At 44.6% G+C, this 27,544-nt stretch overlaps 1 protein-coding gene across 2 annotated transcripts in view; it reads left to right on the top strand.

Moving 5' to 3' along the window:
* The window catches only part of AGAP1 (ArfGAP with GTPase domain, ankyrin repeat and PH domain 1), a 2,358,592-nt gene that overhangs the window by 2,061,883 nt on the left and 269,165 nt on the right, over positions 1–27,544 (top strand). For both annotated transcript variants that reach the window (XM_030210552.1, XM_030210551.1), the window contains exon 16: positions 1,936–2,158. In XM_030210552.1, the coding sequence (XP_030066412.1) occupies positions 1,936–2,158 (223 nt within the window). The remainder of the gene's footprint in view (positions 1–1,935; positions 2,159–27,544) is intronic.

Genomic DNA, 27,544 nt, shown 5'->3' with positions numbered 1-27,544 from the left:
AGGCCTGATCAATTCCAAGGCCTCAAGCTGTCGTGGCCCCACAAGCAGCAAATTACATCCGGGTCGCGGAGGAGCTGTGTAGGAGGGAGGGCTCAACGTCGCTCCCTCAATGCTGTGCTCTGCACCAAAAGAGGCCGAGCCCATCGAAGCAGGTATCTGTACTCCAAGGGTCATGACTCCAAAGCTCTCCAATGTCGTTTGGCAGGAGGTTGGTGTTGGTGGCAAGCCCATGGAGGTAGGGACTACCGTCTTCCCCATCCTAAGATCGGGGAGACAAATCCTCTTGCCAAGGCTATGTTGAGTCTCAAGAGCTTCCAGACCATGCAACCGTTCCTGATGCCATCTTGATTCAGATCCATATAAAATCTTAAAAATAAAGCAAAAAGATTTGTTTGGCTATCAGGAAGGATCGATAGATGGGAATGTGCCATACTTAATGCTGTTGCACCCACTGAATATAAAGGGACATTTTTTTCAGATATGCTGCATGATATTAAGGATCACCTGAAGAGCAATCTCATTATGGAAGGTGACATGAATACTACTTTAGGGAAGAATGACAAGTCTACGAGGAGAAGTAGGGAGGAGATTAGAGAGGGTAACATGTTAAAAAGATGTCTTCTAAATTACTCCTTGGTACTACTTTTAAAACAAACAGGAGGAAATAATTTTTTCACTCAATGAACAGTTAAGCTCTGGAACCTGTTGCCGGAGGATGTGGTGTCAGTGGTTAGTGTATCTGGGTTTAAAAAAGGTTTGGACAAGTTCCTAGAGGAAAAGTTCATAGTCTGTTGTTGAGATGGACATGGGGGACGCCACAGCTTGCCCTGGGATTGGTAGCATGGAATGTTGCTACTAATTGGGTTTCTGCCAGGTACTTGTTACCTGGATTGGCCACTGTTGGACGCAGGATACTGGGCTAGAAAGACCATTGGTCTGACCCAGTATGGCTATTCTTATTCTCTTAAATGTGTGGTGTGTCTGTATATGCCTTTATGTTTGTCTTGAATGCTGGCATATGCATGCATGTATAAATTTAATTCTAAACTCTCTTGTTTATTCATATAGTTAATTGGTGGGGTTGAATTAACATTCTTTCAAAATGTACACATATTTAAGCAGTCTTTTGTTTTAGGAATTGTCGGAAAGGTCAGTTGATAGCACTGTAAAGATCCTTTCCCAATTTATTTATTTATTTAAATTTTGCTCACACCTTATCTGTAGTAGCTCAATTATGTATTTGTCCTGGCTGGGGTGACAAGCACTTCAGAGATAGCATTCTATTCTCCACGAACAGAATTGTACTACTTGCTTATACAAACATTTCATCCATGGTTGTCCCAAATAGAGATGCTGTTGTTTCAGAAAGAGCTCCATGCCCACAAGGTCAAAGTGGAAGAGTACACATCTTTCCAGGCTTATTATAAATTCCTTTACACGATTATCCTTACTGAGCATCTGTTAGATTTAGTGACTAGAAAAGTTTGATCTTGTGCCCTATACTATTCCATTAGGAATGTCACATCGTGGGCCAGATGTATTAAGCATTTTTCCAGTAGACACAAATTGCTTAAAACTGTTTACTATATCACGTACTATTATTTTATTTAAAAACGTTTGTGCTCTTCCAGAGCTATTCATTAAGCATAATAGCCAATTTTATTTTGTTTGACGACTCTACTATCAAGATCAATTAAATTTACCAAACTAACAGATTTAAAATAAGATTTTGTTGACTTGTGTAACTAGCTGTCAACATAGGTAAACAAGAAATCTAATCCTGTGTGTGTGTGTGTATATATATATATATATATAAATTTTTTTTTTTTAATTTTTTTTTTTGTATGTCCAATTTTTAGCAGACACTGTGTTGGAGGAGCATTTTTAGAAGTCTATGATGTTTTCTTCTCTCTCTCTCTCTCTCTAATCCCACAGACCCAGACTGGGCCAGTTTGAATCTTGGAGCCCTCATGTGCATTGAATGTTCTGGGATTCATCGGAATCTTGGCACACATTTGTCCCGTGTCCGTTCACTGGATTTGGATGACTGGCCACTGGAGCTGATAAAAGTGATGTCGTCCATAGGGAATGATTTAGCGAACAGCATCTGGGAGGGAAACAGCCAAGGGCGCATAAAACCCTCCGCTGACTCAACCAGGTAAGCCTTTCTAGGAAACAAATGATCATGGGTTACATGATAAGGTAAACCTGAAAATGTTCACAACTGTGTTTCTAAGAGATATTGCCTTACAATAGACACCACCTCACCACTCATAGGTTCTATTGAAGATTCAGGATTGTAGTAACCTGATACTGCCTATTAAAAGGATTTTGAGAATTATCACATTTTATGTTAGCTGGAGGTCCATTAGGTGTTTTTTTTATTCACTTTGCCTATAGGCTTTTTTTATACTACTACTACTAATAGCATAAACCTACAAAGGCAATTCTGCAACTAAGGCATGCATGGTAACCTGCCGCTTTTGTGCATTCAAATGTAGTAAATATTAGCACATATTAGCACTTGCGCATATAAGTGTCCTACGCACTATTCTGTAAGGGCATACTGTAAGTGATATAGCTTGCAACTGCAAAGTGGGGGAGGGGCATGCATATAGTGGAAGAAGGTAAATAGTGGTGTATCCCAGGGATCTGTTCTGGGACCAGTGCTATTTAACATATTTTAAAACAACCTGGAAATGAGAATGACAGGTAAAGTAATGAAATTTGGCGATGACACAAAATTGTTCAAAATTGTTAAATCGCAAGCAGACTGTGAGAAATTGCACAAGGGCCTTAAGAAATTGGAAGACTGGGCATGTAAATGGGAGATGAAATTGAATGTGGACAAATGCAAAGTGATTCATATTGGGAAGAAGAATCCAAATCATAGTTGCTTGATGCTAGGTTCCACATTAGGAGTCACTACCTAAGAAAAAAATCTAGGTATCATCACTTTTATTTCATCTTTATCCAATGTGCACAGAAAACACACATAATTATAAAACACAATACATAAACACAGAATTACTACAAATGTCCAAAACACCAAGCCAAATACCTATCCCAAGTTATCCCTGATTTAAAAAAAAAAAATCGCAGCTCACATCCCCATCTTAAGATCAATTGCAAATCTCATCTGCTCAGTGTGCAACAGTGGCCAAAAATGCAAACAGAATGCTAGGAATTATTTGGAAAGAGATAGAAAATAAGACAAAATATATTATAATGCCTGTGTTTCACTCCATGTTGGAACCTCACCTTGAGTATTGTGTGCAATTCTGTTTTCTCTATCTCAAAAAAAGGTTCAGAGAAGGGCAACAAAAGTGATTTAAGGGAATGGAACCCCTATGAGGAAAGGCTTAAGAGGTTAGGGCTCTTCAGCTTCGAGAAGAGACAATTGGCGGGTGGATATTATAGAGGTCTACGATGAGGGGACACTCCATGAGGTTACATGGTAATACCTTTAAAATGAATAAGAGAAAATATTTTTTCACTCAACTAATAGCTAAGCTCTGGAACTTATTGCCAGAGGATGTGGTAACAGCAGTTAGCATATCTGAGTTTTTAAAAGTTTTGGACATTTTCCTAGAGGAAAAGTTCATAAACTGCATGGGAAATGCCACTACTTATCCCTGAAGTCTGTAGCATGATATTTTGCTACTCTTTGGGATTCTGCCAATTATTTGTGATCTGGATTGGCCACTGATAGAAGAAGGCTACTGGGTTAGATGAACCATTACTCTGATCCAGTATGACTATTCTTATATTTTTAGGGAGTATAGGGATTCAAGTAACTGGAATCAGGATGAATGAATATATATCTAAGTAATTATGTCATTTCTGTGATATATTGTTCCCACCCCTGTATTATCTCTATGATACCTTGTCATCTCTTTGATACATTGATACATTGTTTCTATCCCTGTATTATCTCTGTGATACTTTGTAACATGCTATGTAAGCCGCATTGAACCTGCTATTGAGCGGGAAAGAGCGGGGTATAAATGCCACAAATAAATAAATATGATGGTGTGACAGAAAAAGTGGAAGGGAGCCATTTTTCACCAGCTACTTTCCTTATTTTGCTATGTCATTGTATCAGTCTGCCTGTGCAATCCTGTGTAAAAATGCTGGAAGACTAAAGGTGGACTTTTAGAATAGTGTGCTGGAAAACATTCTGCAACGTATAACTGTCTCCTGTAGAAAGCAATGGGGATTTTTTAAGATGCTTTGCTCTCTGAGAATACCTATTTTTTTCCTTCTTGCTAAATATGTAAATCTTTTATCTGTCAGCTTAAGAGGCAAGCCAATGAGGCACTGGTCCAGTTCAACAAAGGTGAAAAGCACCTAAAGCCTGCCTCACTAGCTTACCCCTTTATAGCAGCAAAAGTATGTTTTATCACTCATGCCACTCTGCCCTTCCTCTGTTGTTTTTTTTCTGCCACATGCAGTGTGCCAGTTTTGAAATGAGAGAATTATGAAGTAGCTGTTCTCACATTTCAATCCAGCCATGCTGTCTGTGGTAAAGAAAACAAAGAAACTAGACACCAACAAAAGCAAAGGAATATGCTCCTGCCACTGCATCCACAGGTAATTGAGATATTAGCCAGATAAGTGAAGGGAGCTGAGAGCAGAGAGCTGATGCTGGGGGCTGATGTTGGAGCTGGGGCTGAAGACTGGGAGAAGGGGGCTGGAAGACAAGAATTGATACAGAGAAGTTCAGGGGTTGAAGCTAGGAGAAGGAGGAGAAAACAGAGAGTAGGGTTAAATGGTCAGTATTCTCAATGGAGAAGGGTAGTTAGTGGGGTTCCCCAGGAGTCTGTGCTGGGACTGCTACTTTTTAACATATTTATAAATGACCTAGAGATTGGAGTAACTAGTAAGGTAATTAAATTTGCTGACGACACAAAGTTATTCAGAGGAGTTAAATCATGAGAGGATTTTTAAAAAAAGGTTCCAGAGGAGATCCGGGAAATTATAGACCGGTGAGTCTGACGTCAGTGCCGGGCAAAATGGTAGAGACTATTATAAAGAACAAAATTACAGAGCATATTCAAAAGCATGGATTAATGAGACAAAGTCAACATGGATTTAGTGAAGGGAAATCTTGCCTCACCAATCTACTACATTTCTTTGAAGGGGTGAACAAACATGTGGATAAAGGTGTGTTGGTCATTATCCTGTATCTGGATTTTCAGAAGGCGTTTGACAAAGTACCTCAAGAAAGACTCCAGAGGAAATTGGAGAGTCATGGGATAGGAGGTAGTGTTCTATTGTGGATAAAAAACTGGTTAAAAGATAGAAAACAGAGAATAGGATTAAATGGTCAGTATTCTCGATGGAGAAGGGTAGTTAGTGGGGTTCCCCAGGGGTCTGTGTTGGGACCGCTGCTTTTTAACATATTTATAAATGACCTAGAGATGGGAGTAACTAGTGAGGTAATAAAATTTGCTGATGACACAAAGTTATTCAAAGTCATTAAATCGCGGGAGGATTGTGAAAAATTACAAGAGAACCTTACGAGACCGGAAGATTGGGCATTTAAATGGCAGATGACGTTTAATGTGAGCAAGCGCAAAGTGATGCATGTGGGAAAGAGGAACCCGAAATATAGCTATGTCATGCAAGGTTCCACATTAGGAGTCATAGACCAAGAAAGGGATCTAGGTGTCGTCGATGATGATACGTTGAAACCTTATGCTCAGTGTGCTGCTGCGGCTAAGAAAGCAAATAGAATGTTAGGTATTATTAGGAAAGGTATGGAAAACAAAAATGAGGATGTTATTATGCCTTTGTATCACTCCATGGTGCGACTGCACCTCGAATATTGTGTTCAGTTCTGGTTGCCGCATCTCAAAAAAGATATAGTGGAATTAGAAAAGGTGCAGAGAAGGGCGATGAAAATGATAAAGAGGATGGGACGACTTCCCTATGAGGAAAGGCTAAAGCGGCTAGGGCTATTCAGCTTGGAGAAAAGGCGGCTGAGGGGAGATATGATAGAGGTCTATAAAATAATGAGTGGAGTTGAACGGGTAGATGTGAAGCGTCTGTTTACGCTTTCCAAAAATACTAGGACTAGGGGGCATGCGATGAAGCTACAATGTAGTAAATTTAAAACAAATCAAAGAAAATCTTTCTTCACTCAACATGTAATTAAACTCTGGAATTCGTTGCCAGAAAATGTGGTAAAGGCGGTTAGCTTAGCGGAGTTTAAAAAAGGTTTGGATGGCTTCCTAAAGGAAAAGTCCATAGACCATTATTAAATGGACTTGGGGAAAATCCACTATTTCTGGGATAAGCAGTATAAAATGTTTTGTACTTTTTTGAGATCTTGCCAGGTATTTGTGACCTGGATTGGCCACTGTTGGAAACAGGATGCTGGGCTTGATGGAGCTTTGGCCTTTCCCAGTATGGCAATACTTATGTACTTACATGAGGAGGGTGTTGATGCTGAGAATGGGGATGAGGGCTGATGGGGACTTTGCAACGGGGATAATAGTGTTCATCTATATGCTAGGAATGAGGAGCTGATGCTGGGGATGGAGGAAGGCGGTTGAAGCTGATGCTAGAGAGCTGGGGGCTGGGACAAAGGGGCTGATGGGGGAGCTGGAATTGGCGACTGATGCTGAAGAGAAGGGAGAGGAGAACAGTTACTGTAAGGGGGCAGAAGCATAAGCATATGCAGGGGAAGATGCTAGGGAAAAAGAGATATAGACTTGGGGAAAGGCAGAGAAAGTGGATGCTTAGGTAAGGGGAGAAAAGACAGGAGGGTAGATTCTGGGGACATGAGTTCTCTGAAGAGAAGCAAGATGATATTTCCACGCTGCAACAACTTTTGGAAGCCTTTTAGGGCGACACACCATGCATGGGCTTGCCTTCCCACCCGTTGCCATCGTTCAGGACCATGTCAGTCTCTTCTTCTCAACAGAGCAGTTGCATTTGTTAGTACTTCTCTCAGCTCTTGTCTCTCTTTCATCGGTGATCTTCACCTCGCAAATTTCTTCTTTCTTGCTTTTTTCATCTAAGTGTTTGTGCAGGGCCAGTGCCTGCTTCCCCTGTAAAGTCCCAATCAGGTTTTGAGTTCTTTATTTTTCTAGCTCACTAGCCCCCCTTAGACCTCAAGCTTCCTAGTTGGTATAACTTTGTTCAAAATTGAATTATTTGATTTTGCCATGTCTATTTTTCCCCGACATGTCCCTTAACACTTCCGGTGCTTTTAAAAAGTGCACCCGGTACAGCAGGACCATGTCCCTCACAGACACTCATAACTGCTGCCTGCAATATCTGGGGCCTGACCATAATCCTTATTCTTTTAAACTCTGTCTGCAGATGTCAACATGAGTATTAGAGATCATGAAAGACAGCTTGAATGGATTTTTGGCACCAAGAAACTGGTTCCATCGACTTTAGAATCGGAGGGATACATACAGTAGACATCGAGAAGGTCTGTTGATAACAGCTATAGGCATACTCCATTCCCATCTTGAGGACCAGGAAAGATTTGACTTTATTTTCGTTAACACAGATGGGCCCTGATGCCGTGCATCAAGTGGAGTCCAAAAAATATCAACATTAGTCCTATTCAAATCATGGCATCGAGAGCACTTGGGCATCGAAGTCCTTGAACCCAAGAAGTGTCCACGTCACGAGGGCTACTAACCATCCAGGGACCTGGATCAGACACGCCAGCCTCCATTTAGCCAGGACCAGGTCATTGATTCAGCCCCAATGACTTAAATGGACGTGACTTTACCAGCCCTTGCTGATAGTTCCCCTTGAGGAGTGAATCTGGGCCATACTCTAGGAGGAGATGGGGCATCTCCTAGCTCAATGCAATGCCAAGGCATCTAGGGCTTCAGCATCAGACCTGGTGGAGCTTCAACCTATTCTGTGGACCCCCCCCCCCCCATGTCTTGCTTATCACACATTCATTGATGCCAGTGCCTTGCAGGACATTGTAGCTGGTGCATGTTGAGATGTTGTCACTGTCCAGTCACTCAGTGGAGGAAGCTTCCTTGGTGCACCAGAAATCATTTATCCCTTTGTGCCCCTGCCCAGTCTTGATCACTCAGTCAGTAGACTGAGGTAGGCACAGACTCAGACATCCATGGAGGATTACTGCTTCAAGTCTGAATCAGACTGTTCCCAGTCATTTGGTGAAGCACCAGAGGCCCTCTTGGAGGAGAAATCTCTTGGTATTCCCGCAGACTCTTCCCCTCCATGTGAAAGGAAGAAGTCTCCTAAGGAGCTCTCCTTTTCTGATTTTCTTTGGAAGGTGGCTAAGTCCGTGCCATTTGACTTGGAAAGCAACTATGAGTCTAGGGCCGAGTTGTTGGACATCCTTAATTTTGATGTCCTCTTCCCCCTCCCAATGAAGTTGGACAAAACAGTGGCCAGTGTTGGTTTTAAGTTTGTGAAAGAAGTATCCTGAAGATGACTGTGGGGCTCATTTTCAAAGCACTTAGCCTCCCAAAGTTCCATAGAAACCTATGGAACTTAGCCTCCCAAAGTGCTTTGAAAATATGCCTCTCTGTGACATTGAGCTCTACTTACTAAGCAGCTAAATAAGCTAAGTTGAACTGTTTTGATTTTGCACTGTTTATTGAAATTTAAAAAATACAGTAGTAAATAAGCGGTTTAATTAAAGAAGGTTTTTTATGCCGATGATGAAAGTTCCAGCCATGGTGTAATGGCTTAAGCTTATAAAAAGTGGTAGCACCTGGAAGCTTTTTGAGGCTTTTTCCTTCCTTTTTAACCCTCTTCTTCTTACGTTTTGTAAGATTGTTGATGATTTTGTGTTTAACCTTTTTAGCCACTGCTTCCAGATTTCCCTAGTCATCCATGAATTTGCGTTAGCCTCGTATGAAGGGTGGTAGATTTGTGAAATGGCTTCCCAGAGGAGGTGGTGATTAGGACTGCGTTTAAATTCAAAAAAGCATGGTAACAGTGGTTAGTGTATCTGGGTTTAAAAAAGGTTTGAACAAGTTTCCGGAGGAAAAGTCCATAGTCTGTTATTGAGATGAACATGGGGGAATCCACTGCTTCCCCCGGGATTGGTTGCATGAAATGTTTCTACTAATTGGGTTTCTGCAGGTACTTGTGACCTGAATTGGCCACTGTTGGAAGCAGGATACTGGGCTAATAAAACCTCCTTCCTCAGATTAAGTCAAAATATATGTAGTCTATTAGAAAGTTATATCACATTGCTAACCATTTCTTGTTTAGTTTTTATTTATTAACTTTTAAGTTGACTATTGTGGCTTACCACACTATTTTTCCTTAATTTTATATATATATATATGTATATATATATATATATCACTCCATTTAAGTGCACGTTGGATAAGAGCATGCTCTGTTTAACTGCATGCCGTACTTCGGTACCGTTTTTGGCACCATCAATTTCTATGGGGACAAACTTCGGTTTAGCGCAGCACTGATAAGTGCAAGATTTGCTTATATGCACTGAGAAGTTGGAACCCCTCGTCGTTGGAAAGAGCAAACAGCCCCGTTGCTTCAAGAAAGTTAAGCGACTTCCTGTGTCATACGAGGCTAACGCAAATTCATGGATGACTGGAGAAATTTGGAAGCAGTGGCTAAAGAAATTACACACTAGATTGTGGGCACAAAAGCGTCAGATTTTGCTACTTTGTGATAATTGTGCTGCACACAGGGATGATGTCAGGCTGTCTAACGTTAAGGTGTTCTTCCTGCCACCAAACACTACCTCTCTGATCCAACCTATGGATCCAGGGCATAATAGCCAATTTCAAACAACATTATCGGGCTCTTGTGCTACGTCGTCTGATGAGTGTTATGGAAGATCAGACTGGCAAGGATAAACGAGCTGTTGAACTGGCTCGTAATCTATCACTGTTGGATTCCCTACATAAGCAGAAAGAAGCCTGGAATCATGTTACACAGGCAACCATTGTGAACTGCAACAAGTGGGCAAGCTTTGTTAAGGATGTGGAGGGGGATGCAGCTGTTGCAAACGTGTCAGATGAAGAGGTTATTGACATACCAGCCAGTGTTACTGAAGAGGAGTTCCATCGCTACTTACAAACAGCTGAAGACAGCACTGATGTCGAGATATGCGCCTACACGCAGGCAACAACGGCTGATGATGGAACAGATGAAGAAATGAGCAATGAGGCACATGCTGATGAAATTCAACAACCTCCTCCTGTCACTTTTGCAAGAGCGCTGGAGAGTCTCAACACCGTGTGGGCCTACCTGGAGGCCACTGGATGTCAGTGCTAAGACAGTTTTTACCATCTGGTAGATATAGTCTATGGAACTCACAGACCCAAGAGCGTACAGAGGACTATAACGGATTACTTCAAGTAAAGCCTAATGTACTGTAGGCTCTGTATCCTATGTGCCACAATTCTCTCTCTCTTGCCACTCTCCATCTCGTGCCCCTCCCATGCAGCATCTATCTTTCGGAAGGAGACCTCCCCCCACCTCTCCCTCTCGCTTCAATGGGGCACCACCCTACACCACCGATATTGAAGGAAGCAGGCTGAGCTCCCACGATCCTGCATCTGCCTCCCTCTCTCTCAGTGGCAGCAATTCCAGACACTGCCTACCGCTGCCACGATCCTGCATCTACCTCCCTCTGTCTCAGCAGCAGCGATAGCGACTCATACATGCTGCCTACTGCTTCTAACCCGGTAGCGTCTCCTTTACCGCGTCCTGCCCCAGCAGAAACAGGAAGTTGTGATAATGGGGGCGGGACGCGGCAGAGGAGACGCTTCTGGGTTAGAAGCAGTAGGCAGCATGTATGAATCGCTATCGCTGCTGCTGCTGCTGAGACAGAGGGAGGTAGATGCAGGATCGTGGGAGCTCAGCCTGCTCCCTCTGCTGCCAGTGCTGTTAAGGGTGCTCCACTGCTGGGTGGGCCTGAGCCCAAACTGGGTGGGCCTAGGCCCACCTGTGGCTACGCCCCTGGTATTGTCTACAATGATACTTTGATTTTTTTCTTGCGTGCTGACCTTCAAGATGGACACTAGCATCAGGTAACTGTGATTAAGGTTATGCATCACTTTGCATTTATCCACATTAAATTTCTTATGCCATTTGGATGACCAGTCTTCCAATTTCCTAAGGTCTTCTTGGAATTTTTCACAGTCTACATGTATTTTAACAACCTTGAATAGTGTCATCTGCAAATTTAATCACCTCATTTGTCTTTTCAGTTTCCAGATCATTTATAAATATGTTAAATAGCATCGATCCCAGTACAGATACCTGTGGCACTTCACTATTCACCCTCCTCCATTGAGAGAAATGGCCATTTAACCCTACGCTCTTTTTTCTGACCAATAACCAGTTCCTAATCCACAACAGAATATTGCCAGTCTCTGGTTACTGTTTTCCTGTCTTTGGTACATAAGTACATAAGTTTTGCCATAGTGGGACAGACCAAAGGTCCGTCAAGCCCAACATCCTATTTCCAACAGTGGCCAATCCAGGTCACAAATACCTGGCAAGATCCAAAAAAAGTACAATACATTTTATGCTGCTTATCCCAGAAATAAGCAGTGGATTTTCCCCAAGTCCATTCTAATAATGGTCTATGAACTTTTCCTTTAGGATGCTGTTCAACCCTTTCTTAAACCTTGCTAAGCTAACTGCCTTTACCACATTCTCTGGCAACAAATTCAAGAGTTTAATTACACGTTGAGTGAAAAAAAAATTCTCCGATTCATTTTAAATTTACTGCGCCCTAGTCCTAGAATTTTTGGAAAGAGTAAACAGACGATTTACATCTACCTATTCCACTCCACTCATTATTTTATAGACCTCTATCATATCTACCCTCTGCCATATTTTCTCCAAGCTGAAGAGCCCTAGCCGTGTCAGCCTTTCCTCATAGGGAAGTTGTGTCATCCCCTTTATCATTTTTGTCGCCCTTCTCTGCACCTTTTCTAATTCCACTATAACTTTTTTGAGATACGGTTACTAGAATTGAACACAATATTCGAGGTGTGGTCACATCATGGACCGATACAAAGGCATTGTACTGTCATTTTTGTTTTCCATTCCTTTCCTAAAGCTTCTCTTAACTCCCTTTCCTAAAGCTTCTCTTAACTCCCTTTCCAGGGTCTCCTATCCATTTGTCATGTTTCTGTCCACGTGTATTTTTTACTTCCTCCACTACACCCATCTCTGACATTTGTCTTTTTCTTTCTGCTTTCTTATATTTTTCTGCCTCTGTACATTCAGATTTCATTCTTCCTTGTCACAAACAGCAGATGAATCCAGGAACTGGTGGGTTGTGTCCATCTACCAGCAGGTGGAGATAGAGATAACAGAACTCTTGGGAGTAAAGCAGATGGCCAGCCCCTCTTTCAGTTAGTATATCTCCAGCAGGTGGATGGACGGCTTCAAGGGTACTGAGAGTGCTCCTGGGCCGCTGGCCAGTTGAGCTGGGAAGGGCTGTCTGACTGAAGGTGTCAGCTTTGGAGGCATACCTTACTGCAAGGTCCCTGCCTCACCTCGTGCTCTCTGCTGACAGGATTCAGTTGTCTCTTGTTTTGCTGTCTCCTTCCCTCCTCACTAAAAAAAAAAGAGAACCATAGACTTTTTTTTAAAAAAAAAGAAATAAAACAGAGAGAGAAATTTGTTGAGTGCTGATGAGAATTGCTTCTGTCTGCCTGACTTCTGCTGCTGTTAGAGTCAGAGCGGTTTCCCTTGGCTCCTGCTGTCTGATTCAACGCTGCAGGGGGGATCAGCTGGTAAGTGCCGGCTTCGGGGGGGGGGGTTTCCTCGTGGCATGGTGGCGGAAACGGTAAAATGCTGTTCCTACTGCGGGGAGACGGTGTTTTCCCGCACTAAGGCGTGAGGTTCGCACGCCATTTTGCTTAGCGCTACTGAAGCAGTTCCAGTAGCGTTTCCTGTGCTCCCGTCTTCTCCTTCAGTTGGGCCATTATTGGGGAGGGGGGGGAGTCGGAAATGCGGCCTGCGGCTTCCGTTGCCCTGGGGGAATTGTTTTCTCCATAATTTGTTTTATTGATACATCAGGCATTTGTGATGAAGCGGGCTCTCCCCCTTTCTTCCTTAGGTCTCTCCTCTGAACCCTTGTCAGTTCTTGGAACCCAGAACAATATTTTGGGGGCCCTGATGGATGATGGGGTGGCTCATAAGAGGAGAATGATCTCTCATGGTACTCAGGAGGGGTCATTGGGCCTAGGATCAGCAGCTCCGTCGGTTGTGGCCTCTTCTGAGGGGTCCTGGAGACAGGCGGTGGGGGAGGACATTGAGGACCTTGACCTTCCTCAGGATCAGGTGGATGATTCATCTTCGGTGCGACTTTTCCACAAAGATGAATTATCATCCTTCATTTTGCAAGCTTTAAATTTTGAAGACGCAGATGTTGCGGCTGCACTGTCTGTGAATCCTAAGATGGCCAGCACTAGGCGTCCAGCTAGGACTTTTCCAGTGCATGAGGCCATTGATGAGTTGATTTCTGCTCAGTGGGCGTATCCAAATAGCGCTCTGAGGATTTCCAAGGCCATGTCTCGTCTTTATCCGGTCACGTCGGAGCGATTGGAGCAGTTTGCCCTACCGAAGGTGGATGCCCTTGTGACTGTGGTCACTAAAAAAGACTAATCTGCCAGTTGAGGGTGGAGTAGCACTCAAGGACATGCAAGATAGACATCTGGAAGCATCTCTGAAGCGTTCCTTTGAGATAGCTTCGTTGACTCTGCAAGCTTCCATTTGTAGTTTCTATGTGGCTAGAGCTTGTCTGAGTTGGCTCCACTCCGGACAGGAGTCTCTTCAGGAATCAGAGAGTTCCGGGGCTCCAGCTTTTGCTCAAATGGAGATAGGGCTGGCTTATTTAGCAGACGCCCTTTATGACTTAGTTCGCTCTTCGGCCAAGCTTATGGCTTTGGCTGTCTCCTCTCGGAGGATGTTATGGCTCCATCATTGGTCGGCTGACATGGCTTCCAAACAGTGTCTTATTCATCTGCCTTTTCGAGGTAAACTGTCGTTTGGAGAAGACTTGGAGAAAATTGTTAAGGATTTGGGGGACTCCAAATCCCAGCGTCTCTCTGAGGATAAGCCTAGGCCGGCTTCCAGACAGGGACTGTTTTCGGGATGTGCACCGCTTTCAGCGTCCCCGTTTCCAGCAAAGATCTTCTTTTTGCAATGAAAAGCGAGCTGCGGGAGCCCCCTTACAATGATGGGGCGCTGGCCCAGTCTGGGGTGCAGCAGATAGGGGGGGGGGGGGGCGCCTTTCTCTGTTTTTCCTAGAATGTGTCAAGATAACTTCTGACCAATGGGTACTAGACGTGCTGAGGGATGGATACAAACTGGAATTCAGTGCACGCATCACAGAATTTTTTCTGGAGTCTCGATGTGGAATGTAGTCAAAGTGGGTAGCGGTTCTAGCCACATTGCGAGAACTTCTAAGGCTGGGAGCCATAGTGTCCGTCTCACCTCCCGAATTGCGCAAAGGCTGTTATTCCCTTTACTTTGTAACACCAAAGAAAGGCGGAACCTTTCGCCCGGTTCTCAATTTAAGGGTCGTAAGCAAGTTTCTGCAAGTTCGTCATTTTCGCATGGAGACATTACGAGCTGTTATTGTGGCAGTTCAGCCGGGAGAGTTCTTGACGGCGCTAGAACTCAAAGAAGCTTACCTGCACATTCCAATTTAGCAACCGCAGCGGTTCCTCAGGTTTGCGATTTTAGGTAGTCACTTCCAGTTTCGATCTCTTCCCTTTGGCCTGGCCACGGTGCCACTCACCTTTTCAAAGGTCACGGTGGTGGTGGCGGCCTTCTTGCGGAAGGAGGGAATTTGGGTTCATCCTTACCTTGACGACTGGTTGATTTGGGCCTCCTTTCCACAGGAGAGTTGGACTGCCACCTCCAGAGTGATCTCTCTTCTTCAGTCATTGGGATGGATTATCAATGTGGACAAGAGTCAACTGTGTCCGACTCAGACCTTGGAATACCTGGGTGTACTGTTCGACACGAAGGTAGGAAGGTCTTCCTTCCCAATGGCCGGAGAGTGAAACTGGTGGCACAGGTACACGCCTTGCTACAGATGCCTCGCCCCTTCAGCTACCCTACAAGTGGTGTTGTGGGTGAGGGCTCACATGTGGCCTCTGCAGTTGTTTCTTCTGAGCAGATGGTCTCCAACGTCTCTGGACTATCACCGCCATCTGCCCTGCAGGAGGTTAGAGAGGGAAGAGTTAATGAAAGACTAGGAATATAAGAAGGGGAAATGGGAGAGCCTGGGAGAGATAGAGAGGGAAAGCCGAAGGCAGACTCAGTAAAAAATTAAAAGGAGGAGACTGAAGACTGGGGCAGCATGCCTTGATGGATCTGCCCGACCACATTGCAGAAGGGCATGCCGTTAGCCTCCCTAAATTGGGTGGTGGTCGTGACGGATGCCAGTCTGGCCGGTTGGGGAGCTCATTGTCTACACAGAGTGACTCAGGGGACTTGGACCCCTCTTGAGTCGGCGTGGTCCATAAATCGTTTGGAGTTGAGAGCGGTTGTGAATGCCTTGACTGATTTTCAGGATCTCCTATTAGGAAGACCTGTTTGGGTGTTGTTGGACAATTCGACGACGGTAGCTTACATCAGTCGGCAAGAAGGGACTTGCAGTGTGTCTCTAGCGGTGGAGGCATCGAGTCTCATGTTCTTTGCCTATCAGCGGCTCACATTGCGGGCCAGTCCAATGTCCAGGCGGATTTCCTCAGTCGAACTCTGTTGGACACGGCGGAGTGGGCGCTTTCGGCGGCGGCATTCAGACTGATTTCTCGTCGTTGGGGAACTCCGATGATGGACCTCATGGCCACGGTTCAGAATGCCAAAGTGTCCAGATTCTTTTCCCGGAGAAGACAGCCCAAGTCTGCAGGAATCAATGCCCTATTGCAGCCGTAGCCAAAGCAGGGACTACTCTATGTGTTTCCTCATTGGCCTCTGATAGGAAGGGTTCTTCATCGCATAAGTTGTCATCGCGGGCTCGTGGTCCTGGTGGCTCCAGTCTGGGCCCGAAGGCTGTGGTACGCAGACCTTGTTCGCTTACTGCGTGACACTCCTCTGCGACTTCCTGTAACTCCGAATCTACTGTGCCAGGGCCCTGTTCAAATGGAAAATCCCTCCCGCTATGGTCTTACGGCCTGGCTATTGAAAGGAACCGATTGAGAAATAAAGGGTTTTCGGAACCTGTGATTACCACTTGTCTACAAGCACAGAAACGGTCCACTTTGTACGCTTATGCCCGAGTATGGAAAATCTTTTCTTCGTGGTGTGAGCAGAAGACCGGTTATCCCTTTCTGGCTTCGATTTCAGTGATATTGGATTTCCTCCAGGAAGGCCTTTCTAAGGGTCTCGCGTATAACTCTCTGCGAGTGCAAATAGCAGCTCTAGCTTGCTTTCGAGGTCGAGTAGCCGGACTCTCCTTAGCAGCTTACCCGGATGTGGCTCGTTTTTTACGAGGAGTCCTTCATCTACGTCTGCCTCTTCAACAGCCTTGTCCTTCTTGATGGCTTAACCTAGTGCTCAGGGCATTGCATGAGCCTCCCTTTGAACCTTTACGAAAGGCAACGGATAAGGACCCTACGCGTAAAACTGTCTTTTTGGTGGCGATTTCCTCAGCTCGGCGCATTTCCGAACTGCAGGCGTTGACTTGTAGAGATCCTTTTTTGCAGTTTTCAGATTCAGGGGTCTCGATTCGGATGGTTCCTTCCTTTCTTCCAAAGGTTGTTTCAGAATTCCATCTCAATCAGATTCTGTTTCTCCCCTCATTTAGGAAAGAGGATTTTCCAGGGGAGTTTGCATCCCTTCGGCTGTTGGATGTCTGAAGGGTGCTTTTGCATTACCTTCATGTCACCAATGATTTTCAGAGATCGGACCACCTCTTTGTCCTTCTTTCAGGGCTGCGGAAAGGTTAGGCGGCCTCCAAGCCTCTATAGCGCGTTGGATTAAGGAGGCCATTGCGTCAGCGTATTTGTCACAAGGTCGAGAGCCACCATCTACGAGCTCATTCTACTCGAGCACAGGTGACGTCCTGGGCGGAGACCTCTACTCTTCATGTGGATGAATTTGTTGAACATCCACTTGGGCGTCTCGGCATACGTTTGTTAAACACTATTGTTTGGATGTCGCCTCCGCAGAAGATGCGAGTTTCGGGGCTCAGGTCTTGGCGCGGGGGATGTCGGCTTCCCGCCCTTCTTAGAGTAGGCTTTGGTACATCCCACCAGTTCCTGGATTCATCTGCTGTTTGTGACAAGGAAGGTAAAATTAGGTCTTACCTGATAATTTTCTTTCCTTTAGCAACAGCAGATGAATCCAGGATCCGTCCCGCTAGCCGACTATTTTTTCCGCTGCTCTACTCTTTTTCCTCTAATGCAGATTCAGTCAGATATGAGAAATAAATAAAAAGAAGAATCTCTGTTTCAGCAGATTTTGTTGCAGCTTCAGTTCCATGGTTGCAGTTTTTCTCTTTTATTATAGTGAGGATGGGTTTTACGTTAAAATTATTGAGTTGATTGGCCTGCTTCTACTGCTTTCGAAAGACATATACTAATTGATAGAAGGGCTGGCCGTCTGCTTTACTCCCAAGAGTTCTGTTGTCTCTATCTCCACCTGTTGGTAGATGGACACAACCCGCCAGTTCCTGGATTCATCTGCTGTTGCTAAAGGAAAGAAAATTATCAGGTAAGACCTAATTTTACCATTCTTACTATCCAGTCTTCAGTCTCCTCCTTTTAATTTTTTACTGAGTCTGCCTTCGGCTTTCCCTCTCTATCTCTCCCAGGCTCTCCCATTTCCCCTTCTTATATTCCTAGTCTTTCATTAACTCTTCCCTCTCTAACCTCCTGCCATCCATCTTATCCCCCCCTCTCTCTATCTCTGTCTCTCTCTCTCTCCCCTATCATCTAGCATCTTCCTCTCTTTCTCTCTCCTGTGCCATACATCTTCTCTCTCTCTCTCTCTCACCCTGCTTTTTATGCAGCATCTCCTCCCTGTCTTTCCCTCTGTCGCCTGCCATGCAGCATCCTATATCTCTGTCTTCCCCTCCCCCCCCCCACCATGCAGCTTATCCTCTTTCTCTCTTTCCTTCTCTGTGTCTCTCCATGCAGGATATCCTCTCTCTTTCTTTGTTTCCATGCAACATGATCCTCTCTCTCTTCCGCCCCTCCCATCTTTATATGCATATGTCATAGCATAGCCCTATCTCCATCCCCATCTCTATCTCTACCTCCCCCTCCCCATTCCAGTATAGTCCCATTCATTTCTATCTCTATTCACCCATCAAAAATCATCCTATCTCTACCCCCCACCAATGTAGCATAGCCCCCCCCCCTCAAATGTAGCATGGCTCCATTTCCCTCCCTCCCCATCTAGCATTAACTATCTCTCTCCATTCTCCCCTATGCCCCCGCTCCCCCCCATCCAGCATTAAAATAAACAGAAAAGATGTGCAGGACCATTTCCCTTTGTGCACCACTGTTAGCTCTGCCAGTCCCACCCCCTCTGATGTAAGTTCCTATGACAGGATGGGACTGGCAGAGCTAGTGGTGTATGCAGAGAGATGGTCCCAAACATCTTTTCTGTTGTTTTAACTGCTGCTGTCAAGGACCTAGGATGACTGTGGGCTTGATGAATGTGGCAGTGAGAGGGTGAGCAGGAAAGAGGGGAAGGTTGTGGTTGAGGCTGGGGAGACTTAGGGGCTTATTTTCAAAGCACATAGCCTTCCAAAGTTCCATAGAAACCTATGGAACTTTGGAAGGCTAAGTGCTTTGAAAATATTTGTCTTCCTTCTTAAATGGGGCATCTGTGCTTTCAGGTACACTTGTTTATTTCCCTGCCTCTGGAGGGCTTACAGTCTAAAGTACCTGAGGCTATGGAGGGTTGAGTGACTTGCCCCAAATCACAGGGATCAGTGGTGGCATTTGACCTAGGCTTCCCTGTTGTCAGCCTGGTGCTCTAGGCTACTCTGAGTTGGTTCCATTGTTATTGCACATTTTTGACTACTGATTTAGTTGGTAGTTGTGTATGTCAAATAATAATTCTTCATATTGCTGCCCTAAAACTGTGTATTGCTGTAAGAAATAGTTATCCTTGAGATTTGTATGTGAAGAATGGGATATAAATTTAAGATAGTTGATAAATTAAAATGTGTCAAACAAATCTTAAGAAGCGTTTATATTTATTTCAGGTTTTATACTTTTATTATAAACTAGTAAAAAAGGCCCGTTTCTGAGAGCAATGAAACTGGCACTAGCAAGGTTTTCCTCGGAGTGTTTGTGTTTTACAGAGTGTGTGTGAGAGTGAGTGTGTGATAGAGAGATAGTTGAATGTGTGAGTGTGTGTGACACAGTGTGTGTGTGTGATAGATATGATAACTTGATATTAGGTTTTTGTAAAACCAATAAAATTGTTGGACATTAAAAAAAAAACTTTTTATTTCTCTGGACCCGGGGAACCCAGCATTCACCCTGCCTTTCAAAACTGGTAACAGGAAAAAAGAAATAAAAATGCTGTAGTCCACTCAGAGTCAGTGCTCTGGGCAGCTGTAGAATGTAGAAGGGAAAGTGGCAAGTTGCCCAGAGCGGGTAAGAAGTGGAGCTGTGAAACTTGAAGGGGAGAAGTATGCTGAAGGGGGAGGGGGCTTCGTCTTCAGTTTCTTTTTCTTTTTGTTTACCTTTCCAAAGAGCGGCTGAGAAGTGGAGCTAGGTAACGGTTCATATTTTTTTGAAGTTGCTGTGTGGAGGTTTAGAGAAGTCACAGATGCACAGGACGGGTAGGCTTACCCGGTGTAACGTGGAGTGGTTAGGAAAGGGATACGCTGAAGACCTGCAGTTTAAAACAGCTGACGTGGGACTGAGGGAGGGGGAGGGAGTGGCGGCGATGTGTGGAGGAGGGTTTAGTAGTGGGTGCGGCAATGCGATTCGCTGTCATAGCCCTGCCCTCAACGTCATAACGTTGTGACGCGAGGGCAGGGCAGACAGTCATGGGGGAAAATTCCGATCTATGCCACCTCAAAACGGAAGTTGCAGCTTCATTTAGAATGTTGGGGTTGCGAATTATGTGCGGAAGGGGCTTGGCTGAGGGCGGGTCTGTGAGTGACAGTGAGTGGTGCTGACAACCTCAACAGTGCAGGGCTTCAGTGTTTCCCTGCCACAGAGTGAGCTTCAGAATGTTTGAGGTGAGAATTATTTATATAGATATAGATTGCTTACTGTTGAGAGACAGGCTGATTTGATGCATTTCTGTTGCTCTTACACAATTAAAATCTAATTTTACAGTCATGTGGGGGATTAATATGAGTGGGTCTCCAGATGTCTTCACTGGTATATCTACATACTCTCTGGATCTTTATTCCTGCTGAACAACAGAATAGAATTACAATTATGCTTAAAGGGAAAACATGAGAGTTGGGTGATGGATGGATCATGTGATAAACAAGATGTCTGTGAAGGTTGGGTGATGAGTATGAAACTGTTGGGCTTTGTTTACCCTAAACAGTGAACTGTCTTATAAAATTACTAGTAAAAAAGGCCCGTTTCTGAAACAAATGAAATGGGCGCTAGCAAGGCTATTCCCCTCCATTCACCCATGTGGAGCAACCCTCCTCTCCCCTCCCTCCATCCACCCATGTTGAGCAACCTTCCTGTCCCCTCCATCCACCCATGTCCAGCAACCCTCCTCTCCCCTCCATGCACCAATATCCAGCAACTGTCCTCTCCCGTGGCTTTCCCTCCATCCACACATGTGCCGCAACTGTCCTCTCCCATGCCCTCCCCTCCAGTTCCACGCCCCCTCCCCCCGTCAATGTGCACACCCCCTCCGTGCCCCTTGGAGTTCCATGCCCCCTCCTTCCCCCATCAAGTTCCATGCCCTCTTCTCCCCCTCTCCGTCGAATTCCACGGCCCCCATCCCTTCCCCCCCTCCACCCACCCCCTCCGTCAATGGCCTGACCTCCCTACATCGGAAACAGAGCGCCTGTCACCTGTGTGAAAGCGGTGCAGGCAGAAGAACGCTTCCCTTGGATCTCCTTCCCTCCCTGTGTCCCGGCATCGTCTGACGTGACGTAATGTAATGTCGTTGGCGAGGGCGGGACATAGGGAGGGAAGGAGATCGGAAGGGAACGGATATTGTGCCTGCAGCGCTTTGATACAGGTGACAGGCGCTGTGCTTTGGATGTGGGTAGGCCGGTCCATTGACGGAGTGGGGGGGTGTATGGGTTGAGCGGCGACTAGGAGGAGGCGGGACGGTGGCGGTTACATCAGGGGATGTGTAGCGGTGGCGGCTTGGGGTGTGGGGGTTTGGGGGGTGGAGCGTCGGAGGGTGGGGGAACTGGGAGGGGAGAGATGGAGCGGCGGCGATCTGTGGTGGAGGGTTGAGTAGTGGATGCGGCAACGTTGCGGGGGTGGTAGCGGTGGCAACATGGGGGGGTGTAGGGGTGAGCGATGCGATTGGCTGAGTGTCATAGCCCCGCCCTCGACGTCATCACGTTGTGACACGAGGGCGGGGCAGACACTCATGGGGAAAAATTCCGATCTCTGCCACCACAAAAATTCCGATCTCTGCCGGAAGTTGCAGCTTCATTAGAACGTTGGGGTTGCGAATTATGTGCGGAAGGGGCGTGGCTGAGGGCAGGTCTATGAGTGAGAGTGAGTGGTGCTGACAGCCTAGCCTACCAACAGTGCAGGGCTTCAGTGTTTCCCTGCCACAGAGTGAGCTTCAGAATGTTTGAGGTGAGACTTATTTATATAGATAAAGCACCAGGGAGCAATTCAACCTATCAAATTGCTCATATTTGAACTATTTGAATACAGTGGAACTTTACATTGTTTTTACTTCTTCTTTTTTTTTTTAATTAAATTTTTTTATTTTAAAAGATGTACCAATATAAATTATTTATAGGTGCTTTATAATAAATTGATAGATGCTGCTGGAAGTGTTTTTACACTTCAGAATCTTCACTTAGCAGAAGTTTGGCTCATCAGAACAGCTTTAACAGCACCTCTCACAGTCTTCAAACTTAAAGAGGCTCATTTTCAAAAGCACATAGGCTTTGCAAATGAGCACCTATACTTACTAGTGGCAACAGTCTGAATGAATATGATACTCTATTTCACTTGAGAAAAAAATCATTATTAATATTAACATTAAAACTGCATTCATACGTGATATCTTTTTTCAGATAAAAATGTGCAGGGAACAACTTTTCTTTGTTCTGTTGCAGACCATTGCTATTGATAGTGCAAAAGGACTTTGTATATGTCATAAAAGACAAGGGATGTAACATTTTAATTGACTTAATGTCCCCTAGTGCTTTAGGGCAGTGATTGTACCATTCATGGTAAAATGGCAGTAGAAAACCTCTGTTGTGCTAGTGAGTGAAGGTACTTTTCAAATCTCTTTCAACTAGTGCTATCATTCCTGTACAAGTTGTAAAAATATGCTTATTGCATTTAGAAAGAAACTTTTTATTTAGATTTGTAAAAATATAATTTCTGTATGTCTCATTCTTTTTAGGAAAATATGTTAACTACGTTAATTGCTTTAAATGTAGCAGGTATTAAAATGTTAATAGCTAATATGCATAGATAGCCAATTTCAGAATTATGGCCTTCTGGCTTCATAAAAGCAATGTGACCGCTGAAAGTATCTTTTAATATTAGCTATATTTTCTTTGCCTTTTTGGAAGAACTTGAATCTGTCTCATCCAGCAAATGCAACCTGTGTGTTACAACTGTTTAAATATATTGCACACTATAGAATAAGTCAAGTTGTGAGGCAGAGAAGGGGAAAGAGTTCCATACATACAAGTGATTGATTCTAAACCAGGAATCTTCACCCTTTTTTGGGCAAAAGAGAAATGTAATTGTTTCATTACTATAGGGGCATAACTATTCCCCATGTCGTAAGGCAGAAAATATCACAGATGGAAGCCCAGCACTCCCTCTCATAACAAATATCTTCCTTCAGAACCCTCAGGAATGTTCTATAACTCCCTTTTCTGGTTTTCAAGTCTGGGGAAGAGCTGGCTTTTGTGATGTGATACTAACAATATGAAGATTTTCCAGAAGCCAAATGTAGAACTTAGTAGTATTCTCGGAATAGAAACATAAGAAATGATGGCAGATATAGATAATGTGGCCTATGAAGTCTGCCCATCCATACCTACTACTAAGCTCTACAATCCCTTTTTCTCCTTTAGAGGTCCTCTGTGCTTGTCATGTAGTTTCTTGAATTCAGATACAGTTCTGATCTCTATTACTTCAGCTGGAACTCTGTTCCACGAATACACTACTGTTTCTGAATAAAAATATTTACGTAGATTATTCCTGAGTGTATCCCATTTTTTTTCTGAGGACAAGCAGGATACACATCCTCACAGCATGGGTGATGTCAGCAAAGGAGTCCACACAGGAAAGGTTCTCCAGCTTAGTAAGTACCAGAAGATTTAGAGTTGCTTCATTGTGCTTGTGTGCCACTTCCTGCCTTCCACTGCAGGACCATCTCATTCTCATGCTTAAACATTGCACCTCAATGGAGCACAGCACCTGAAGTCACCAATGTGTTTGTACAGCGCTGCTTACACTTTGTAGCGCTCTAGAAATGTTAAATAGTAGTAGTAGTAGTAATGGAGCAGGTTCAGCAACCTCCAAGGACCTGAGACCTGGCTTACAATACTCTCCAAATGACTCCGATGGATATGGAGTAAAAAAGTGAGGAACCAATCCAAAAAGAAAAATGCCAGTCTGATAATGGAAAAGGTTTTCAAAATAGATGCTGTATTAATACAATAGAAGCAGTTAGGTTCTTCAGTTATAAAAAGTCTTTAATTCATAAAAACTGTGTTCATCTACAAAGGTCCATGGCACAAACCTATGAGGATTTGACACGGCCGTGTTTCGACAGTAATGCCCGCATCAGTAGTCATGAGAGCCTTGCAACTACGCAGCACATTGATGGTTCCTCCACAGTGTATGTAGCAGTTTGGTCTGACTGCCTCAGTTAGTTCATCAGATTTGGTTAGTGACATGATATTTAGAACTTGTGACTCCTAATGCTGCCAAAACAACACCATATCTAGTCCTCCTAGATTTGTGCCACAGATCTTTGTAGATGAACACAGTGTTCAAGTATTAGACTTTTTATGACTGAAGAATTCAATTGCTTCTTTTTCTTTTATTTAAGCAATTTTGAATTAAATACTCAATAAATAATCTTGATACTGAAACAATAGAAAACTAAACAAAAAAATATTCAGTCAACAAAAAAATAAGGCTAATCAGAAAAACCATAGACAAGTCCTCTATTATATTAGTCCACAAATTGGGAGAGGTCAAGGCACAATCCCATAAGTAGGGTGACTGACTATACACCCATTCTGTACCTGGACTAGCTTGCTACACATACTGTAACTTAGATCAGTTCCTTATCTCTTGCTTAACTAAACAAAGAACTTGCCTTGATTTTAGCTAGCCATCAAATTATCCCAACTGGCTCTGTACCATGCATCTTGTTTCCATCATATATCTGCTCTTGGTCCTTCAGCTATATGGCAAGCTGTGTTGTAGAAACTATTTAGCATCATATCTAATTAAATGCTCTAATGCATGCTTATTAGGTGTATCATTAGTATTATGCTAACATTGTATTATATCTCTGGTATTTGAATTCCACTGCTGTTAAATGTGTATATTTTTAATACTGTTTCACGGTAATTCTATTACTAGGTTTCAGTTTACTGTTTTCAAGTTTACCTCATTTATTGTATTTGTTCTTGATTATTTTACTATTGTAATGCTGTTAACAAAATTGTAAGTTTTAAATGTTAAACTGTACGTGCTGTACATTGTACCACCTTGGGTGAATTTCTTTATAAAGGTGGTTAATAAATCCCAATAAATAAATAAGAGAATAAACATTTAAAAAATGAGTGTGCTATACCAATATGATCTATATATATAAAAGGCACCACCAACGTTCTAATGAAGCCTCACTTCCGTTTTGCATGGTGGTGTAGATATTCGGTTTCACAAATCACAGGCAGGAGTAAGGAGTAGGGAAACATAGCCAGCAAGCTGCAATCTGCTCCCTTCCCCCCCCTGCTGTATTGTCAGGGCATGGCTGAGGATCTCAAAGCACAAGCTCCAATCTGCTGCTATCCTGCTGATTGTGTTGCTGGGCCTGCTCCCCCCCCCCCGCTTCCTCTCAGTTGCAGTGTCAGAGAAAATGAGTGCAGGGAAGATCAACCACTCCCTCCCTTTACATTTAAAGCAACACCAGGGAATTGCATCTCTGCCTCTCCCTTCGCCACACGCATACACAACACCTGATGCTGATTTTGAAGATTTTGGACCGCCGTGCCGCCTCTGTGGATGGAAACAGTTGCTGGCCGCACGGAGAGGGGGGAGCAGCGGCGGCGACTTGGTGAGGGTGAGGGGGACAGTGGCAGCGCAGACATCGGAGGGGGGGGAAGCGGTGCTAGCGCCCATTTCATTCCTCTCTGAAACGGGCCTTTCACACTAGTGTTATATATAAAATGCACCTCCAACATTCTATGAAGCCTCCACAAGTCCCAACGTTCTAAAAGCATGGTGGTGAAATCACAATTCACCCATGAGTGTTGGCCCCGCCCTCGCATCAAACGTTATGACATCGAGGGCGGAGCTATGGCACTCAACAAATCGCATCGCTCCGCCCTCGATGTTATCACTTTTGAGACGAAGGCGGCACACACAATGATGAAAACCACTACACACGCTCACCCAAACCCCCCCCCCCCCAAGTCACCACCCCTCAACCCCTCAACCCCCCAAGTTGCCAGCACTACCACCCTCCACCCCTCCCCCCCGAGGTCACAACACACAATGCTCCACGCTCCACTCCCCCACACACACAGGTCGTCGCAAACGCACAAAATAAAGAAAAAAGCCGCTCACCACACAGTGCTCCACCCTCCACTCCCCCCCCCCCCCAAACAGGTCGACTCTGCCGAACACCCCCCCTCCCTCCGTCAGATACAAAAAAAACCTCAAATAAAAAAGGCAGCGCCGCTCACCAACACCCACGCCCCGTGCGCCAAAGTCACCACCCCTCACCCCTACACCCCCCAAGTTGCAAACACTACCATCCTCCACCCACCCCCCCATGTTGCCACCGCTCACCCCTCCACCCCCCCCCCCCCCGAGGTCACAACACTCAGTGCTCCACCCTACAACCCCTCTCTCTTTCCACTCCCCAACGCAGCCATCATTTGCCATACACTGAAACCCAAAGTAAAGCGCCACAGGATCCCTCCCCCATCCCACAGTCCGCCTCACCCACCCTGAAACTATGAGGGAGGGTGGGGGGACCTGAAACTGGAAGGGACGCTGGAACTGGGAGGGAGGGAGGGAGGGAGGGGGGATAACCCTGGAACTTGGACAGAGGGATGACCCTGAAACCCAGACGGAGGGAGGGGGGACCCTGGCACTGGGAGGGCGGGGGAGGGGCCCCTGGCACACACTCTGATTCTCACACATACACTCTCTCTCTCATGCACACACTCGCACCCAGTCTCGCTCTCTCTCTATCACACACACACACTCGCACATTCACTCTCTCTCACACACAGTCACTCTCACACACTCTCTGAAACATACACACTCCGACGAAAACCTTGCTAGCGCCCGTTTCATTGCTGTCAGAAATGGGCCTTTTTCACTAGTTATGTTATATTACAGAGTTGAAGTTGCTGGTAGTAATAAAACAACTTGCTGAAGAGGAGGAGAACTAGCTGATTTTGAATCCAAAAATGTAATCAAATGACTAGGATCATAAAACACATATTTAATCAATTTCAATTTAACCATGCATTTACAAGAAAAGTTAAGCTAAAATAACCCTCCTGTTTCTACAATCTGAGACCGTAGCTTCAAAAACTGTTGGCGACACTTTTTTGTTCATCTAGCCACATCAGGGAAAACTCTGATTTTATACCCAAGATAAATAATAACTTGATGACGAAAGAAACATTTTAACATCCAGTCACGATCCGGTTGAAGAACAAAATGAACAATACAAGTTGCAGGCTTAACACCCAATGTCTCATCTTCTAATTCCTTCAAGTTCGGTGAACTTTGAAAGAATAGAGCGGTCAAGTGGAAACGTCGGCTCTAGGAGTGGATATTATCCTGGTTACAGCTTAATAGGACACCACGGCACCCCTTTGTATTTAGCACTTGGATAATTTTATGATTTCTTCATGGCTTTCTTTGCAAGTGTCTCACCAATTCGATGCAATGATGAGGACTCATTGACTGTGTTTCGTCCTTTGGATATATACTGACACTGTGGTTGTCGCAGTGGTGAACAGTGTGGACCCTGTTGAAGAGACCATTGGAAGGACTTTTGAGATAAGTATACCATCTATTATCGGGACGTTCAATTATTTGCTGTGTCCAGGATCCCTCAAAGTTCCAAGTCCACAATCATCTCTGAGAGGCCGATCAGCCTCAGGTTATTCCATCTGCTGTGGTTTTCTAAATCTTCAACCATGTCATCCAGCTTTTGA

The sequence above is a fragment of the Microcaecilia unicolor genome, chromosome 7, assembly GCF_901765095.1.
Source record: "Microcaecilia unicolor chromosome 7, aMicUni1.1, whole genome shotgun sequence".
Lineage (NCBI taxonomy): Eukaryota > Metazoa > Chordata > Amphibia > Gymnophiona > Siphonopidae > Microcaecilia > Microcaecilia unicolor.
Note: the sequence above shows the minus strand (reverse complement) of the source record. Positions and strands in the feature narration are given on the sequence as shown.